The sequence below is a fragment of the Anguilla anguilla genome, chromosome 14 (genome assembly GCF_013347855.1).
Source record: "Anguilla anguilla isolate fAngAng1 chromosome 14, fAngAng1.pri, whole genome shotgun sequence".
In the NCBI taxonomy this organism is placed as follows: Eukaryota; Metazoa; Chordata; class Actinopteri; order Anguilliformes; family Anguillidae; genus Anguilla; species Anguilla anguilla.
In genome coordinates, this window is record NC_049214.1 from 8,550,162 (window position 1) to 8,571,742 (window position 21,581).

The following is a 21,581-nucleotide window of genomic DNA, read 5'->3' on the forward strand; positions in this document are numbered from 1 at the left end:
TACATTCTTTACATTACAATCCTTATATTTAACACTTTATATTTCAAAATATGGCCTGAGGAAAACCAGCTCGGCTGAACTACCTTCATTTTGGCTTGACTGACTGCAGGTACTACCATAGGGTATTGTGTTAATCTCATAAAAGGATATCACCATTCTACATCATGATTTGATGCATGATTTATTTTCAGCTCTGCATCTCTAGCTATAATTTTTAGTCTTTTTTTAATGAAAGGGAGAAGATGACATCAACATAAAGCATCTATCTCAGCCTAAAAACTTCAACAATAAACAGAAAAACAACAAACCTTTGTTTATTTCTTCTCCAATTACTTCATGTTCATCCCGCAATCCACTTATTTCATGGGATTTAATCTACAAGAAAGTTAAAAGCATAATGTATTAATGTCTAAATTAGAATGAAATATGTTAGTTCTGCCACTGACCACTGCTTTGGTCTAAGGAAAGTTAAATCAATTACAAATCAGCATTGGCAATAAGGATAGTTTTATTGGCACAGCTCAGTTTTACCCATAGATACAACAGGCACTTGAATGACAGCAAATAATAACTTTTATTATTCAATTTTCATATTTTATAGTGTTTTTTTTTGATGAACAGGCTACGTGTTGCAATGGTAAAAAGGCCAACTAATTGGTAAATCAAACGAGAGTCCAATAGAAGAAATTCCAATAACCCATTTTTGCAAATTAGCCTTGAATGTAGCAACATGATTAAAGATACTATTAGAGATCTAAAACTATTTGTTTCAATTGAAAAAAAATAAGGATACAAGCATGCAATCACAAGTGTGTTTTTCTGTAGCAATGGGGAGATTACATATCTGTGCATTGTGTTGCTATAAAACAACAACACAAGCCAAAGTTACTTAACTTTTAAACAACAGTGATTAATTATTAATAATCCATATTTTAAAAGGTTATATGAAGGCTTGTGTGCAGCTGGACCTTAGACTCACTTTCCTCAGTAGGTTATTATCCCTTAAGTACTTCCTTAAGAGCAGAATGTTGGCTTCCAGGTCCTTGTCCGAGGTCCGCTGGACTGCCAGGGTCCCTGAGTCATGGCAAAACCAGAACCTGTGGGAGCCGTCTGCCGAAATCTCCTCACCTCCGGCCTGGGGTGTGACCGGCGGGGCAGGTGGGCTGCACAAATAACCAAGAGACATTAAAAAAAAAAAAAAAAACTTTTTGTGTTCCGTCTGTGCTAATGCTAGTTTAAACAATGACATCCAATGTGACATCTCGAATCATAAATAAACATGGACATATCTTCTGATACCATTGAGACAAGCAAAAATTGTTCTTTGTTCTGCATTGATTATATTTGAAGCTGATTTATGAAGGCCTGAGTGTGACTGTTCTTTAAAATTTCCTTTGAAGGAACTGTGCTAGCCATGAGTACATGACCTCATCCTTTCAGTCTCATGATGTATTATGTTACGTCCAGACAAATTAAATCACCACATGCCACCTCCTTTGCTTGAAATTAGATTTTTTTATAGGAACAAATGCCACACAGACTGGCCAATATATTGTTGTGCAGGTACTGCAGTTCCATCTAATTCTATCTGTAACCCATACTTAGATATGTTGCGCTTTCTGTGACCTTGGTCACCATGGTTGCACAATGATGTCACACAGTTGCCTTAGAAATCTCAAGTCAAAAAAACGTTTGCAATGCCCCTTCAAAACACATGCAGTTTGATCACAAGAAAACATATTGCTCTGTTATTGCACATTTCACTGCAAACTTGCTAAGATCCAAACCATTTGTTCTATTTCAGCTGTGTTTAAAAGCTGTGGACTATTTTGAAGAGTTATTAGCTAAAGGCTTGCCTTAAAAATCACCAATCTACGACAGTACAGTATGTGTACTAACTCATCACCTGGAATGTCTGAACTCTTGCAAACGAGTGCATTGGTAGTAGAAAGAGATATAAAAACAAATAAGCAGGAAACATGACCTTCCAAATGACAAACATTTGATGGACACAGCCTTGCAACAGTGCAGAAATCATGTTTCTGACATTTTAGGTGTGTTTAAAGTGTCACCCTGCTATTGGCACTCAAAATACAGTACTTTGATTTGCTGTGAGAGAGTGCATTTTGGCTGTGAAGCAGCACACGCTTAATTATACAGTCCAATCAGTTTTTACACTGAATTGATGCAATGGACCATGTGACCATTGGTGAAATATTGAACTAAATGAAGCAAAAACCAGGAACTTTTACAGGACTCCAGGAGTATGGTGACCTAGCACTACAATAATAGCGTGGCTGGGTTTTTGTTCCGGCTGAATATAATGTTTCAGATGAAAACTCAATACCAACATAAATATCAAAATACCCATAATGCACGCAGTATCTGAATGTGCATTGGTTCAGAAACTGATGCTTTGCAGTGCAGCAGTTCTGAACAGTTTAGGATTCTAGACTAGAACAACCAATGCAGCAATATGCATTAGATCTAATTATATCTACACAGAAAACAGGGAAAGGGGCCTGTCTCCAAGCAACATAGACACTGGCATTTGTCAGTACCATTCAGCTTTAAGGTACAGATTTAGGCCTTTACAAATAACAAACAGATTATACAATTTAAGCTACAAATGCTAACAAAACTGTGTGAGTTTTGGTGGTGCTACTTCAAGTTGATGATAAAAAAAGATACTGAAAAGCTGTAGTGTGTGAAAAGGACTATCTCTATGATGCTTAACAGGGTCTAGCCAATAAATATTGATTTTATTTTTAAATAATTCTGTTACAGCCAGGCATCTGGCCATGAATCACCTGCTGTTCCTCTGAACTTTTGTAACTTATATTTCTCTGGGGTAATTATTGAAAATCTATACTGAAATGAGGAAGAGATGTCCTTTCATATTGCTTGCCTTACTTTTACCCTCCAGCAGAATATGAATCTTATGTCTTTATCAAATTTCAATTCAGATGTAATTTCATTCAAAATGATTTCCGCTAGAGGTCAAAGAAAAGTGAAAATATATGCTGCATTGTTGTGCTACTTTAAAATATCAAACGATGAACTGGGAACTATGCCACCAGAGGGAGCTTTGCATAGTGCATAGAAATTAGATTTTTACGAGCATTTATGAGCAGGATATTTTTTACGGGCTTTGGTTTTTAGGGACAAAAGGTCACAGCACATCAAACAAAGCTATCATTGATATAATGCACTTATTTCTCTCAGTCAGGCTGCCATAATCGGAAAACAATCAGATCGCGAGGCTGTTTCCTGGGAGATGTGAAACCGCACGGATGTTCTCCTGGGGAAACCTTTGGCGCGTATTGTTTAACCATGGGGAGACTGGTCGTGGCAGATGGTACTGTAAATATTGGACGATGGCAGTGTTCCATCTCCGTCCTGCAGCAGTGATGTCACGGCACAGACTCACTCAGCGAGCAGCTCCAGCAGGGCCGGTGTGTTGGACTCTCTGGCCAGCTGCAGGGGCGTTTCCCCCTCCTCGCTGGGCGGGGCCACGGCCTTCACGCCCTCCGGGTGACGCAGGAGGAGCTGGGAGAGCCGCGGCAGGCCCAGACGCTCAGTCAGGTGGAGGAGAGTCTCCCTGGGCCGGGCTGGGGACTCTGTACGTGCAGGACAGACATGGAGAGAGCGAGGGAGGGAGGGAGGGAGGGAGGGAGAGGCAGGAGAGGAATAAGAGCCAGCAAGAGAGAGAGAGAAAAGGAAAGAGAAAGATTTGTGATAATTATTTTAGTCTGTGAAAAGGTCAAGGGATTTACATGACATCGCTCTCCAGAAAATATCATACTGTTTTTGAGGGAATAAACATTGATCAGTGCTGCTTGAGATTCTTTAAATTGCTCTGGGACAAAACACATCAATGTCAGCTTCACATGAGCCTGTGCTTGCGAAGTCTGCAATAGACAACACTGGTAATGCGTGCTGATGAAAAGTAGAAAAGATGCTAAAAACAACATTTATAGCAGTTGAATGAGTTGTTATTTTCCTGTAATACAAACTTTGAATATGACACGTTTGGCATTTTGTGGTTGTGTGCTTCATGCTGCTTCCTTCTGTCTTATTGTGACATGCTTGCCAAAACACATTTGCCATGGCTCAAGAAGGGCCCTTTGCCCAATACAACACTTCAAGCACTCTAATATTTAAAATTTTTGGACATCTTTTTTACTAATTTTGTTCTTAAAGGAATAGCTCATTTCCTGGGGTTTTGACTGGTCCAGACACCATGTATGTGGAATGAAGGACATATTAGATGCTTACAGAAGTTTATGTTGACCCGCTGGATTTATAATGGCCTGTTTAGGGACATTTGAGGGAGTTTATGTATGGATTAAGAAAATATACTTCAAGTAACACGAAAGCAGCTTGTACAGCGATGTTGTGTTTTCAGAGGCTGTTCATGTGAACACATTCATTTTAAAGTGCTTATTCACATTTATAAACATAAATATAAGATTTTATATTGTGCTATCCTAACAGTGGACTCAGTTTTAAAAAAAAATAAACATTACATATTTTAAAAAAATTATATATAAGTATATATTTTTAAAAAAGAAGAAGTAAAAGATAACATTAAATGCAAAACAATTATAAAAGGCAATATAAAAAAAGGAAACAAATGTCATTGGCTTATTGTCACCCAATAAGCTGAGGACGTTCTTCATTGACTTTGTGAAGACTTTCATTATGACTTATACTTTTCTAATATGTGTCTCTGCAGGCACAATTCCTTGAGTGGTGTACTAGACGTACTAGTCCCTGGAGAGACAGAAGTATCACTACATAAATAAAACCGGTTTGTCCGGTGTTCCAAACAATTGTGCGTTGAAGGTCATGTTATTACAGGGTTTAGCACTGCAGTTGTGCTGTCTTTTGTTCATTATTGACAATTACTGTACCGCTCCAATTCGAGGTTTGTTTGATCACATTGATTATATTCACTGGATTCACACAGTTATTCACACATGATCAATTCTAATTTCGGAATCATGAAATTAAATAAATCTGAACCTAAGATAAATAAATTACATAAATCTGAACCCAAGCTAAATAAAGCAGATCCTTCAGACAAAAGCAGCCCACATTTCCGTCTCTTGAAATTACCACAAATTGTGAAAATAAATTCTAGAGTGAGAAATGAGTAGAAAACACGAAACAGCCATCCCCCTGCTAATTCAGACTGACTCACAATTGCACCAATTCTCAATGCCAAGCACAAATTAAGCTGCACAATTTACCACACACAATCTCTATTATGTAAGAACCTCTGGAAGAATGTCAGCCATTGCTAGCATTGTCTTTCCCCAGTGAGGCCAGCTCCTGCTGACAGTCATTCATACTGTATGCCTCCCAGCTTCAGCTGTTTAGAGGGGAACAGCTTTGTACATGCTACGTTTTTTTTTTAGCAGACACAAAAGGTTAAGAGGACAAAATAACACAACACAGCCATTCACGCTGTGTTACAGCAGAACACTGTGCTGCACTGAGATGGTTGCTTAAGAAAAGAACAGTAAACAGTACATGCCTTTTCAAATACGCCTGGGTTAGGTTAACAGAATAATATATTGTGATGAATAGAAACCAAAGTGCATGATGACCATGAGAACAAAGCCAGAAACTGGTCTTATGAGAGTCATAGGTCCAATGTCCAGGTGGAGATTCAGAGGGTTATACATTGAAATGGTTGGGAATAATCTACGTTTTAAGTTGTATGGCGCCATTTAAAAAGTTCTCTGGCTATTCTGTCCAAAAGTCCCCAGTGTTACTGTGCCAGTCAACCATCTCCTCTTGACTGACATAGTATGGAAGGTGATTCTTAACATTGAAAGCTAGTAGTAATTCAAGTGCAAGGGCAGCCAGAAGAGACATCTCAGATGTGTCTGATTCATAAAGAGCTGTCTGAGAATGATAGAATAAATAATCAAAAGACAACAATGGGACATTAATCCTCTTCATCTATTTTCAAATTAGGGTAGATGTGCTTAGTATAGCAGTGAAGATGGATAACTCATGCTGCACTAGAAATAAATCTGATTCAAAGTGACTAATTTTCATACAACTGCCGGATAAGTAAATGTGATGACATTTGCACAGGAAAATCAAACCCGTCAACAAACATATGCAAGAGTGGAAGTAATCATGACTGTTCATGCAGTAATTAAAACTAAAAAAATAAAATAAAATAAATTAAATAAATTAAGATGAACCGGCTTTACAATGTGATCCATTGAAAAAGTAGTGCAATACAATAAAACAAACTGAACCTGAAAATATGTCCTCATAACACAGTCACATGATAATCAGCTCATTGCTTCTGGGATTTTAACTCCCTTTAACAGGAAAGCTGGAAAGGTCAGTAACCAAACAACTATGAGAATACATCAAGGCTTTAAAGTTCTTTCTCCATGAATCTTTCACCAAATTATTGGCTCATTCTATTTTCCAAAAGAATGTGCACAAATAGCAGCTGGTGAATGTACGGCATTTTGCAGGCAATCACATTGGTGATTTACTATTTCTGAACTTTTACATTCATAGATTATACATAGATTACACCTTCTTGACACATGCAATGCCTGTTCTTAGGATAGCATCATTGAGAAGCCATTAAACATTTTAAATTCTGAAAATTCATCTCAATGGACTTTATTTAAAGCAAAAATAAAGATATCATCATTTGCCAGACAGTAACCATAAAGAGCAGGAAATATGGTTGTATGATCCCTAAAATTGAATTTCCCAACATCCTTGCAGAATTTAGTCAGACAGCTCCAATGAAACATTTGATTGTCATGCGAGTAGAAAACAGGCTATTATAATTACACTAAGAAGTGAATCAGATTTGCACTGTGCATTAAAAAGCAAAAGCACACTCACTTATTCAGCCTAGAAAATACCCTCAGGATACAGCACATCTGTTGCGGCCTTGACTGATCTTATCCTGCTCAGATTTTATCCTGTTCCAGCTTCTTCACTTCTTTTGCACAGACTTCTTTGATTGACCATCTTTTATGGCAATCAAAGAACAGAATAACAAACAAAATGATTGTGAATTGGCACTTTTTAAAAATGGAGAATAGTTTCCAAAATAATTCATAATCTCTCCTTTGAAAAATATACATGCTATTAGCCAAGGGCTTTTATACTGGTTACGTAGATTAGGCAGTCAGATGTGAGCTCTGTGATTATTGTTATTGCAGAGTGAAACATATGGGATCAAAAATAATGGAGCCATCAGCAAACCTCTCCAGTGCTAATCTTCTTCACACTAATGGCTGTAATTGCTCCACCTTTGAGAACACATTTTCTTTGATCCGTTGCACCTTGAGACCGTGTCTTCTGATGTTCTATTTTTTACCACGCCGCCCTGTTTTGATACTCCCTCCTCTTGGCATAGTCCAACGACCTACCATTTTCCACACACTCAGCACAGTGAACTCTAGGAAAATGTGGGACAGACTATGCAGACTATGCATACTGACTTATATACAAAGGCAACAGAGATGATTCATATCATCATTGCTGATGGAACTGTCCCAGTACCTATTTTTAAGTAAGGAATAGCTGGCCAGTAAGAAATTTTATGATTATGTCACATGCCTTCTATTTTTAAAACATGAGTCACACTATTTGGAATCATTCATGACAGAGGAGTTAGTAACAATAAAATAACCTATTATTAATGTAAAAATATTTAGACTGAAAAGCTGGGCAGTAAGATTTCTTTTTAAATACATTATATTGTATCTTTAGTTTTTTTTTTAAAGTCACTTTGTCTCAAATAATTAATCAAAGAGGAGTTGGTAATGGAATAAGGAATTATGTCAAGACAAGCAGAGACAATTGCCCCAAGAAATATGCACTAGGCATGCTTAACTGTAATCTATATGGCATGGACCAGGAAAAACATTCATCAAATGTTTTCTTAAGCGTGGATGTCAGAAACAATCACCGGAAACTTAATATGATTTGGCATAGCTTCAAAACAGAGCATAGGAAATTTCATGAAAGCAACCCATTTCATTCCAGCTAGAACAATGTACACTAATAAAAAGAGTCACTGACATTAAACACTGACATTAAGGTAACTGTCTTTCAAGCTTAATCTTGGAAACTCAGATCAACAACCAGAAAACAAGAACTTTGGGGGAAAACTTCACCAGTGGAAATGTGTGCTAATTAGGTCATTCCTTATATAGGAAGCAACGTCTGGATTGGTCACAGGAGCTCATCTTGATTTCTGTGACATGGGGAAGCTTGACCAATGGCATATAACATGGAAAGATCTACAGTCTACCATATGTACATGACCCAAGCCCATCTGTCTTAATTCTGAGTGTCCAAGATCCCATTTAAATAGTATCTTGTAGGGCTTAGTTTGACATTGAACCTTCAACTTTAAGAAGAAAAGATCATAAGAATGCTCACTGATGAGAGCAGGCCATTCAGCCTAGGCTCACCATATGCCTTTAAACTAGAGAGTATCCAGCACTCCATCAAGTCTGGACTTCAATTCCCTGTTAGTCTCTGTCGCCATGGCATTGGTGACCTTGACCAAACATTTCAAATACCTTCTCCTGATTGGCTTGCGGGGACATTCCATGCAGACAGACAGCCCAGGTTCGCCATTGCCTTTGTCACATTTTCATCCAGCTTCCTGCTGGTGGCTTCATCCTCCAGGCCGAATCTGCTGAAGATGTCCTGACAGCTGCTGGCTCGCGGGCACTGAGAATGGGAGATCAAGAGTTCTGCCAGCTCCTGAGCATCATCCTGGACATACTCAAGAGAGGATCTGCCAAGACAGGAGATGGGTCTGCCCGCAACGTAGAGGTAAGCAGTGACAGAGACCACCTCTGCGAGGTTATGACCTGGAGGTGAAAGATAGCAACAAGGGTTGGTCACACAGATATACTTAAAGTATGCTTTGTGTACTAACTATTAAAGTGAAAAGACACAACTTTACACAAGGAACACAGAATGAAAATAAATATGCACTCTGTCTTTTGCCAATCAATTATTCCAGTGGTAATTAAATATTGCACAGGAAACCTGCCAGAAACGTTTAATGCAACAGAACCATAAAGTCACTGTCCAGTTATGATGCAGAACACTGGGAAATCAAGTTGAGAGCTGCTAGTTGCAAAAGGGAAAATACAGGCATGGTATAACTAAACCGGTTACTGATTAAAAATTAAGGGCAAAAGCCGCACGCAACAATTGCACAATGATGGCTGGTTTTGACCCAGCTTCTCAGGAAGCAGCTCGTTTTATCTCCTGCCTTCGCTGACGTTAAGGGGGAGATTCAGCTTTCTCCCCACTCAGATGAAAAAAAAGCACCGCATTCTGTCAATCCCCTGCTGCTCTTCTCTCCCCTTTATTATTGAAATTATTTCTCTCCCAAACAGTAAGTCCCGAAGCATCTGTTCAAAGTATCGAATGAGCTGCCTGGGAGTTGTGTTACCCTCAGCAACACTACACGCCTCGGCCTTTCTCCGTTTCTCATATCGGATGGCACTCTGACTCGAGGAGAGACGGCGGGACCACGCCTGTTACACCTGTTAGACCCTGGATCCCGAAGCCTGCCTCTGTAAGACGTGGGGCCAACCAACGTTCATTCGAGATCAGAGTTTGAAACACAGGCAGAAAGCCAGATTTTGCTATGTTGTGCCAGTGAAGATGGACACCGTGTGGATTAAAATGAGTCACCATTATGAAGTTATCGAGCTAATGTAGATACAATGCAAAATCAAGACACAGGAAAACATCAGCATTGATTAATATAATTAACAATTAACTAGAAATAATTAATTCATGTATATATACCTCACATGTGCTAGAAAGTGCCATCATTTAGCACTAATTTAATAAAAATGGAACTAGAATGGATTCTGAGGTCATTTAAAGCAGAGGTACACAAGAGAAGCCTCTATTTGGCAGTCTGTGATACTGCATGGGACTCACCGGGGACAGTGAAGTGCAGGGTACGACCATCATCATCTCTCTGAGCCACAGCAATGTGGTCCAATGTGGACCCTTCCCATACCATGTAGAATTCAGCCTCCTCTGGACCAGGCTCAGGATTCTGCAATACCACACAGGCCTGCAGCTGCCCCTGGGACATGGACACACACAAGCATGCGTGTACACATACACACACACACACACACACACATGCACACAGGTACACACAGGGGAATGAGCAGGAGGCTAGTAAAGCAAGTAAAGCTGAAATACACCAGTACAAATAGATCAGGGAATCTACAAATTGATGCAATGACTCAAAAGCAAGGTGTGATACCGGGAAGGAACAGATGCTCACAATAACAGACAGCAGTTCAACTTGTCATTCTGACCCACAGTAAAATAACACACAATCTATCAGGCCTACAGTACCATAGCTATAATATTCAAGGACCAAGCAAAAGTTGTGTCCACGAGGTAATAACTGGTTTACATCATGAACTGAAAAACTATACATTTACAACAGAAAAAGCAAGTATACACATTTTAACAAACAGTTTTATCTTCATCTTTTTGATGTCTGCTGGTGCACTGCAATATTAGGGATTCTACACGAGTGTTGGTATAGAACAGTGATGGTAAGGGGACCTCACTAAAAGGCTTAATTGCTAGTTAGTGGGGCAACTGGACAAGACCAGGAAAGGTGTAGCTTATGCAGGAGGAAGAGGAGGTCTGTTCTGTTAGGCAATACACATAGGCCCACTTAATATCAGTCAACATGTTCTTCTGTTGCTTTTGGATGACCTTGTAATACGGATTATTCTTGGCATGTTTCTCCCTGAGGGTTTTAAAAAAGTGACATGCTTGTAAAAACAGGCCTGTGCCTGGATAAATGATAGATAATGATATCTGAGTACTACCGAGGAACACAGTTAAGGCAGTTACAGTAGCAGTAGAATAGACAGTAGAAGTAGTAGCTTTGGTAATAGGGAAAGAGGAACAAAGGTACATTAAATAATGGGGAAAATGGGGAACATGTAACAGCAGGCAGAAACAAAATACTCTTTTGGGAACGCAAAACCTCAGAAGCAATGCAATCCAATTTCCTGACTTTATACAAATCATCCACTGAAAAGGTTTACTAATATGTTAATGGGTATACGCTGCACAATGATTAAAGTTTTAGAAAATGTATTCAAAATACATGGCTGTGTCAGTGAACAAAACCAATGGAAAACTTAGAAAATAAATATCTTTTTTTTTGCAACAAAACCCACATCAGTACAACCTTGCAACCTTTCCCCATCGATGTGAAAAATAACAAAATATTATGAAAATTAGTTTACTGAAAAGAATGATTTCTTAAAACAAAGTAAAATAGATAATTACTGGTATATACTAAAGAACATCAGAAAAATAAGTTTGTTTGTCTTCGCATTTATTCACACAACTTTCCTTTTTTGACATTTTAAAAAAGCTTCCTGAACATCTGGTTCTTCCAAACCTTTGACAAACTATGTTGGAAAAATTCTCCAGGAAGACCTTTCATGTGGGATCAACATGTCACTCTCCCATCTTCCCCTTCAGCCGTTTCTCAGGATTCTGAATGAGCGGCTGTGATTCTCTCCCGTCTGCAAGGGGCCCCAACAATGGGTGTTTAGTTTCTTACCATAATTAGTCTGCAGAGGCTGCTAAAAAACTGAGAAGGGCGGGCATAAACTGCAGCCGGAATTCTAGCCCGACATGAAAGAAAATCATTCGCACCGTCCCAAAGTGGCTGAGGCCGGGCGAAAGACATGTAATTGGCCGTGCATTATGTCACAGGCACAGTGGGAAGACAGGAGATGTGCTCTTGTTATTCGCAGTCCTGGTTTATCTTGGCTGTGACCTCTGAACGACCCCAAAGACAACCAACAAAATACTGGAACGGTGTCAAGTATGGCAACAATACTTTAAAAAACAGGGTTAACCTACAGAGAAGAAGACTTTAGTGCTGCGTTTACCATCATTTCAACACTTATGGCCTATCCACTAAACGGGAAACAGGTTCATTTTAAAAAGTATTTTTCTGGCTCTGAAGGTGACCAAGAATGTGAATCAGAAGTTGGCAAAGTGTGAATGCTGATGTGGCAAGTGGTGATTTGTAAAAATCTAACCTGAAAGACTGAGGACCATATTTAATCAAATCACTTTCAACAAAACGAATCGAATGTGCTTATTACTATAGCATTCCCATTAAGTGTTCTTTTTCATTTAATTTCTAATACAATATTGTAATTTTTTACAATAAAAGAAGATACTGAAATGTGAAAGTAATTACTGATGTTTAACACTGATGTTTTTTTTGAAAAACAGTTTTTATAACTATACACATTCCAAATCCTACATTTACATATCTTGCCAAACACAGCCAAGCTCTAACAGGAGTGGGTTTGGTTGAGGACAGAACTGAGATACCGTACATTGGTTCAGAAGGGCATGCGCCAAGTAGTTAACTGCATACTACTGCACACCCATGACATTTCCTGCATTGTCCATACTCTGAGAGTTTGCCATTACCAAGTTTCTTTGGTAAGGTGTGGTCCATATAAGGATAGTACAATACAGCAAACTGACATGTACTGCAGTCACTCCAAATGGCTTTCTTCTCTGTTACAATAGCCTATATCACAATTTGTTCCTTCATGTGAATTGGCTTGCGACAGGTCCTTTATTCAGAGACATATTTTAATCGACGGAATGATCAGCCAAGGATATATTAATGTTGTTCTGAGCCTTAGCAAAGATATCAAACATTCAAAGAACGTAAGAACTAATGTCCAGTTAAAATATCAACGCTTCCTGCCCGATATAAAAAATGTGAATGTGAGCTAAATGGCGTATTCTCCCTTCTGAATTTGCCTGCAAGTGCTTACAGAATAATTTTTCCTCATTCCGGGCAACCACTGTTTATCCTCTCAACTGACAAACCATTTTCTAACACAGCATTATGCGGACAGTATTATGCAGCTTTCAAAAGGGTACTCACTGTTTCATAACAAAAGACCATTTGAATTGTGAATAGAAAAATTAATATTCATTAGAATATTCCCATTAAATTAAAATAATGCTGGAGAAAGCAGTATTGTAATGCACTCACACAATCTGCTCCAAATAAAAGCTACAAAATTATGTTGATGAATACAGCGAAGAGGACTACGGCTGTGTCGCTTCTGATACTTTAGTCAGCATTCAACCAAACCTCAGACTGCTCAGATCTGCCCTGTCTTTGACTTACTCCGTTCCCTCAGAAGAAGGCCTGAGGCCTCAGCATTCTTTTCATTTTATCTACTAACCGGCATGCAGTCTGTAAGTCACCAGGTGATGACTTACTGCCGGCCAACGGTAGCGCATTAGCCAAACATTCCGGATGAGCGCTGCGCTGACGGGCAGGGAGCTCTTGTGCTCAGATCAGACTGTTCTCGGGGCAGTTCCTGAGCGGAAGCCAAACACTCCCGCTTCGCAGACACATGTGGACAGTCCAGACATCGCACATGCTCAGAACCCGAATGCTAGCCAGAATCTTCCACACAGGATGCGCCTCCTATTATTCAGCAGTGACAATTCACAATGGACATTTAAAATTCATTCTTGGCACTGAAGCCCGTGCTCTCCTCATAATAGGTGTTGGATTTGTCCAAAGTGTCCATGCTTTTTCCTCACATGCACTTTTCAGTACATGCAGAAATGTAAGAAACAGTAGAAGTAGCTAAACAAAAATATTGTTGCGCTTAGAAGACTTCATCGAGCATCACATCTGAAGTAACTTTCGTGAGGACTGGAGCATTGTTAATGTTGAACATTTATCCAAGTCACTCAATCTCAGTTACCTCAACTAGTTACACAGTAATAGAAGGAGACTGAACACATGAGAAACATAGCCAGACCTGAATATATCTTTTTTTGTATTAACCAGAACAATGAAAATGTATTGATACTGAAGTACATTTTCATTCACATCGTAATTTGAATCTTAATCTTAATCTTAAATCTTAATGTCCCTAGGTACATACAGAATGACACAGACCCTTGAGACTCTGGTTTCACCTGTTACTAAATGATGCCATCATCCTGAGTCACAAGGATGGGGGGGAGGCGCTACTTACATATAGAGGCGCTTCTCGTCTGCTCAGCTCCATTCCCTCAGCATCTGCAGAGACACATTTACACTTTCACAACAGAATCACACCTAGTTAGACTGTCTACACAACAGGAGTGGACACTAATCTATACAAGGTAATGGAAACTGTTATGTTTTGTCAGAGTAACTGGCGTATGGTCAGTATTTATTCACATAAAACAGCATAACAAAATTGCTGGGCTGAAATAACCCATAAGCAGCTATAAAAAAAATCTTATCAACAAACCATCTGCCCACAGGCCTTCACACAGTAAGCAGAACACATCAGTCTCCTCTCTGAGTGGTAAAAATTAGGAAATAGCTCAATACATTAAAAAAAATAGCAGCTGATGGGGGTGGTACAAGTTCTCACTATGTATAATAATAATTTTCTTATATATAGTATAAATACTTGAATACTTTTTCCATATTTTAATTATTTTCTTGCACATTTTCCTATACTTTTTAATAGTTACCTACCTACAGCTACTGACCTACCTACAGCTACTGATTATAATGAATCGCAAAAATAATAATTTATATTATTGTTTTCATGAGAAAAACCATTTCAATTCTCAGCCCTACTCTCTGTAGCACAAAGAAACAGGAAAATTGCATAACCAGCAAGGTTCATATTTCTTTCATTGTCATTACACTGCCACTTGCCTTTTTTCCATATACTTGCAAAACCAATACTTCATGATTCATTAAAACTACATTAACCACGCCTAGCAGCCAAGGAGTTCAATGGCACAACAAAGACAGCAACAATGCCAGTGTCCTCACGCAACTTGTGTAAAGAGAAACTTACAACACAAAAACCGAACAGTAATACTGGGCTGTGTCCAGTAAACAGAGGCATAAAGGATGAAACATTCATGAGAAAATGACCTCAAACATCAAAGTCTGTTCTCATTTTCCTGTCTTTGTACGTTATATATTTCCTATCTAATGGACAGGCGCTTTATTTATCACCAGGGCAATAAAAATGGATGCCCAGGTTACACTTTACAGCATTGTGTACCCGGAAGAAGCAGATGTGGACACGACCCTGTTATCTGCATGTAAATAGCCATGCGCCATCAGTTCCCTCTTTGAGTCTAGTTCTCCTGGAGCTTATTAGCTGTTACTGCTGGCGTGTTCACAAGGGGAACCAGGAGGTTATTTAATCTAGGGGTTTCTGCTGTGACTTGCACTTTACAAAATATGGCTACAGTACACGGCCTACATTATCAGTACATTATCAGTTACCTCATTGTTTCACTCTTAACTACTTAACTCTCTGAACTATTAATAGCTTGTTTCCATCTAAAGCTAGTCTTACAACTCAAAGTTAAACTGAACTGAAAGTATTAATTTCTTAGTTGATATATTTAGTGGTAGTTGCAGCTGTACATAACTATAAATAAGTTTTTACCTTTAGTATTATATAATTAGAATTTCATTCAGAATGCAAATTAATCATTTCAATGCAACTCTTTCCATTGTTATTTTGTGTTAATGGCTGTTACTTATTTCAGTGTATGTCAGTGTCTGTGTGTGTGTCAGTATTTCTGTGCGTCCTCTACCCTTTGGCCATTTGTTTTCATCTTCGTAAATGTCTTGCTCCAAGTTACTACATGTGATAACACTCACAGTCACGTCATTCTGTTATCATCTGCAAAGAGTAAATTGATAATCCTTCAAACGTTAAGTGCACTGCAAGTAAACACAATGTTACAGACTTACAGACTGAAATAGGTCATTCAATGTACATACAAACTGCATTTTCTTTGCAAGTCTGTCTAGATTGCTGAAGTATATACATATTGCACAATCACAGCATTCTACCTTCAAATATGGCCACAATCAAGACTACTCCACACTCAGTTACATTGACTGGGTTGCACAAGCCCTGGTCTAAACCATTTTAGTGTGCTACAAGGAGAAAACTGACGTATCAAGGAAAACAATTTGTCTGCGTTTGTCTGCAAACACAGCCACCACTGCTGGCCATCAGTACAGACAGCCTGCCTGTCCAGCAGTACTGTGCTCACTTCCTGAGCAGGCCTCAGTGAACGTCTTCACCACCACATACAGGGCCAAGGTGACCCTAAGGAGGGACCCGGTCTCTACTCTACACCATAGATGTGTTTCAGGCTTAGTCTCTCCTTGGTTGCTGCTAAAACCAATAAAGCATGTATGGGCTGGAAATGTTTTAGGTTTAGGCCTTGCTCTCTTTCCACATCACATAACGAGCAGACAGACTAAGAAGGAAAAAGAAAACAAAGTGTAGTACACAATTTAAATTACATACATACAGTTGCATCACATGACTTAATCAGAGGGAACTTGGAGATTCTATTGAATTAATTCTCAGCCCATCACAATCTGGGCCAATATACCATGATGAACTAATGTCCAATTCAGCAATATTCAGTGTCCCTGAAAAGATTATTTTTCACACCACAGTCAACAAAAAAAAAAAAAAAAAAAAAACATTAATTTTTCTCATGGCATTATCTACCTGTAGTATTGCATATAATTGATTAATTGCTTTGTACCCATTCAACTGTCTTAAGAACAGATGAATACAGGAACCAAAGACAGTCAAATGGCAGAAATTCCCAATTTAATTGGAGTGCACAGGCATGGTACAAAATGAACTGCAATGCAGTTATTATCTGGTATGCCATTAATGCAGTCATAATAAGAAGGATAAGTATTTGTCGCATATCCTGTTAAGATGCTGTTTTAGTGTGTTGGGAATCATCCAGACCATTCCAGTACGTACTGCCAATGGTCAGCAGGCCCGCAAGGTAACTCATAACTGTTTGTAACATAGCTGGTAAAGTATCTGATATTCAGCCATAATGACTACGACAGGCACTCCATCGCTAGTCACAATACTGTTTTTGCCAGGCTGTGTTATGCATGCTATTGCTATGTATAATTATCTCATATGTACTGTATACTCTGTTCAGACATTTCATATGTATAAGGTTTTTGTGCAAGGCTGAATATGTATTGTTTGCAGGGCTCCTCTGCAAAAGAGATCTCTGGTCTCAGTAGGACACCCTGCTTAAATAAAGGTTAAATAATACATTTTTAAAAATACAGCAACAGATTTAACAGTTACCTTTGTGCGAACACTGTGAACTGATAAAAAACAATGATTGCATTGCTTTGATCATGATATAATTTGTGATAATTCATCTGCAGGAACAGGCTTCAGGCAAAAATCCATCCACCGCTGATCCAATCTTTTAACTCGTATGCTAGAATCGTGCAAGGGAACTTCTCTCACGCTTTAGAACAGGACGCATAACATTCCATTACCCTTATTCACCATTTACTTCTATGGCTTTGTTAAGCAGGAAACATCACGTTATGCCACTAGGGTATGCAGCACAGTAGCCCCCAAATGAATTCTGGGTAGATCCATCAAAATGTCTGCAGCCCTTTTACAAAAAATCCTTAAACTTAAAAAATAATGTGTGTGTGTGTGACTTTTTCTGGATAAGACCATCTGCTAAATTCTGTAATGTAATGAAGCTGAGCATGCTGAAATGAAATGCATGTCTTCAGTGGTGTTGTTCCAATGCATTTCCGTACACTAGCATACATCGTCTGCGGGTGACCGGATGTTTTATGAGTGACCATACTGAATGAAGACCTGAGTAATACTGGTTAAAATATCATTATTTGCAAGAAAGGCTCTGTTTTAAAATTGCTAATGAAGAGTGATTTGACAGTTTCAGCCCTCGCTGCTGAAGATGAGGATCCCAGAAAGCTTAAATGTATTTGAGTCCTGTCTGAAAAAGAATAAGGAAAAGTAATCTGAAGTAACAATATCCCTGAAACAGGAGGCTATTTTCTACCATGCATTGTGCAGCAATGCGAAGATGTTTGCCTCTTTTACAAAGATTTGTTGTGTCCAATACATCTCTTCTATTTACAATAAAAATGTACAACAAAAATACAGTTAAATGCCAAAATTCTAGGACAGTGACACACTTTTTGCTTTTTCAGCTCTGTACTCCAGCACATAGAAAGTGAAATTAAACAAAGAATATGAGGTTAAATTGCAGACTGTCAGCTTTAATTTCAGGCTATTTGCTTCCATATTGGGTGTTCCGTGCAGGAATCACCATCCTTTTAATACATAGTCCCCACCCCCACTTTAAGGGAGCAAAAGTAGCTTTTTTAGACAAATTAGCATAATCTGAAATAAAGTAATCATACTTAGTACTTGGTTGCAAATCCTTTGCATTTGATGACTACCTGAAGTCTGCAACTCATAGACATTTACCAGATGCTGAGCATCGTCCCTGGTGATTCTCTGCCAGGCCTGTACAGTGGCCATCTTCAGTTCCTGTTTGTTTAAGGGGCATTTTGCCTTCAGTCTTGTCTTCAGCAAGTGAAATGCATGTTCAGTAGGATTCAGGATGAAAAATGGACTTGGCTAGTCAAGAGAATTTCACTTCTTGGCCCTGTAAAAGTCCTTGGTTGCTTCTGCAGTATGTTTGGGGTCATTCTCCAGCTGCAAATGAAGTGCCATCCAATGAGTTTTGAAGCATTTGGTTGAATATGAGCAGATATTTCTGTATGCTTTAGAATTCATCCTGCTGCTGCCATCAGCAGTCATCATCACTGAACACAAATGAGCCAGTTCCAGTGGCAGCCAAAGATGCTTAGTATACCTCCACCATGTTTCACAAAGTGGGAGCTATGGATCATGAGCAGTCCCTTTCATTATACACTTTCCACTTTCTATCACTTTGGTACAGGTTAATACTCACGTCATTTGTCCATAAGACTTTGTTCCAGAGTCCTACAGTTCTTAATGTACTTTTTAGAAAACTCTAACCTGGCTGTCCTGTTCTTGAGGTTTACCAGTGGTTTGCATCTTGCAGTGAACCCTCTGAGGTTATGCTGGTGTGAACTTCTCTTTATGGTAGTCTTTGCCTTCATCTGGAGAATGTTTTGATCTGTTCAGTTGAAAAGGTGTTTTTCTTCACAAATTAAAATATTCTTTGGTCATCCATTACAGTGTTCTTCCATACCAGGTTGTTTGCTATTGCTGAGCCCACCAGTGTGTTCTTGCTTCCTAACAGTGTATCAATCAGTTGATTGTGACCAATGCACTGGCATATGTCTCTGATCAATTTATTCTGATTTTTTTGTCCTCATGTTGAGAGACAACAGCAATAAACTCACAATGCATTTCCAAATGAGATGTAATATTTCTTTGTTCATGCTAACTATTGCAATCGGAATCCTGTGTTTCTCTACAAAGAGCCACTGTGTGTGTTGCATGGAACAATGCAAATGAATGGTGACCCATAATGCCCTCCTCCTCCTCCAAGTCTGAAATTATTTTGGAAAATAATAAAATAAGCTCTTATTCAGTGCTTTCAATGCAACCTACTTCATAAATCAGAATGTAGTAACTCTGAATCCTTCCATTTTAAACAATGATTTGCATTTACAAGTAAGGGTTGTAAAAACCTTGATAGACAAGCTCAACTACATTTATATTTACTGAGACTCAAACAAACACAAATATTATATGAAACGTGTATTACATTTAAACCCATGTAAATTTAACATTAACACATATTTATTCACACAAGATCTGATACAATATTTTAAGCAACTAGCTAAAAGAAACAGCTTAACATTATTTCACTGTCGGCCTTTGCAAATTAACATAGCCTGCTACACTACAGTTTAATCGGTACCAATGATGCATTCCCAGCATCCCTTATGCTGAACTGTGCGGCCTCAGATTGCTTTTCCGATGCCCTTGTAACTGTCTACATCTGCCTGCTCTGTATTAAACTCAACATCACCACAGCTTGCACATTCTCTACAGTTTTCTGTGACAGGTTTTCTCTGAAACCAGACATGAATATACGGTTCACTTGCTTTCATTTAAATTGTATGCTCTGTTATTCAGATTTTTAACAAAAAAATGACACTACCTAGTGTATTTATTCATACATTTAAGTGAGGCTCATGTCCGTTAGTTACCTACGTGTTAACAACTGTGATGAGTAATAAGACCTGATTCGCGTGTATTGGCTAAACACAAACACACATTTCAAGGAAAATCATTTCGTGGTTAAATGCATCCCTGTTTCAACACAACAGATAGCCTATAATAACAGACTTGATTGCTCTAATGAACGTAGGGAACAACGCACTACAAAGTGATACACAACTGTTTATATCATGTTATATGATTCACTTAGTCAGTTGCAAAACCGTCTGAAAAATTACTTCTAAACACTTTCCGAACGATAAACTAGACAACAAAATTAAACATTTCCCAGATCTTTAATTAACCCCATTTTGGAAAAGAAATAAACGCTGCTGCGGTTTGTATCTTAAAGCTGAACAATGCTTCGCACTGTAGGTACAGCTGCCAATGATAAAAGTTGTTCTTGTTTTCCCAGTATGGATTTGAACTCGCACAGATTGCCACCAACAGTGATATCGGCATTGCTATCAATAAAGGACTGTGAAGCATGCACGTAAACAGTTAGCTAAATCATCTCGAGTTTCCTCTTACAAACAGGTACAAACAACAATAATTTCGTAAAAAGACAAATAAATGTCAGCTAGCTGCAATTGCATTCGTTTACAGTGAAATTGCACCTTACCTCAATCCGCGCGTCAGCATAACCTGTGCGAATTAACTCTCAAAATAAGACTTCAGTATTCCCACATCCTTGTAACTTTTCCAGTTGACGAACGTTAAGGTAAAACGGCAAAACAGAAAAAGGTCATGTGAATGTACGCCTATTCCGCAAATTAAGAGTAGAAGAGCAGCCTGGAAAGCCAGATCTCGGGTCTCCAGCGAGCACCGGTACTACAGTGTGGCAGGGCTCGCCGGCTTTCTCGCTTATTTTACTGTGCGGGGTGGTAGCCAGCCTCCCTCCTCGGGCTCTAGGCAGGTCACACGGAAAGACGTGCAATAACAGCGTCACGTGTTCATAGACGCAACCTGGCTGACAGCGCAACTGTAGTCTGTTTAACCCGTTGACTTCGACAGGTGCATGTTACAAAAAATGAGAGGAAACCCACATAACATTACGAGCTCATAGACTAAGGTGCAGAGGACGACACAGCCATATGGGAGCAACAATATATTTTGATCTTTTTTTACTTCAGCTGTTAAGGTATTTGTTGGGACATATATGTAAACCCATATACCCTTTTCCCCTAAACTGTTTGTCTGGTAGCCTACTTGAAGCCTTGGATAAGATTGGATACAAATATACATTTGAGGAGAAAAGAAGTGTTCTATACTGGTGTGGTGTTTCCAAGTTAATCACAAGCTGAGTTGTTCTTTAACAATGTCCTCACTGTTGTTATAGGCTACTTCAGAACAAAAGAAATCTCCCTCTTCCAACATGGAAGTTGTCAGCAGAAATTCTAAACAAAAACAAACCACTTA

General features: G+C 38.8%; 1 protein-coding gene across 4 annotated transcripts in view; it reads right to left on the minus strand.

Annotated features, from left to right (window-relative positions):
* arhgef28a (Rho guanine nucleotide exchange factor (GEF) 28a) overlaps nucleotides 1-21,069 on the minus strand; it is a 69,907-nt gene extending 48,838 nt beyond the window's left edge. For all 4 annotated transcript variants that reach the window (XM_035391988.1, XM_035391991.1, XM_035391990.1 and 1 more), the window contains exons 1-7: nucleotides 20,785-21,069; nucleotides 14,124-14,167; nucleotides 9,979-10,129; nucleotides 8,589-8,885; nucleotides 3,431-3,620; nucleotides 980-1,163; nucleotides 309-375 (exon numbers count right to left, since the gene is read on the minus strand). In XM_035391988.1, coding sequence (XP_035247879.1) covers nucleotides 309-375; nucleotides 980-1,163; nucleotides 3,431-3,620; nucleotides 8,589-8,885; nucleotides 9,979-10,129; nucleotides 14,124-14,156 — 922 coding nt within the window. In that variant the 5' untranslated portion in view covers nucleotides 14,157-14,167; nucleotides 20,785-21,069. The remainder of the gene's footprint in view (nucleotides 1-308; nucleotides 376-979; nucleotides 1,164-3,430; nucleotides 3,621-8,588; nucleotides 8,886-9,978; nucleotides 10,130-14,123; nucleotides 14,168-20,784) is intronic.
* Between the last annotated feature and the right edge of the window lie 512 nt (nucleotides 21,070-21,581).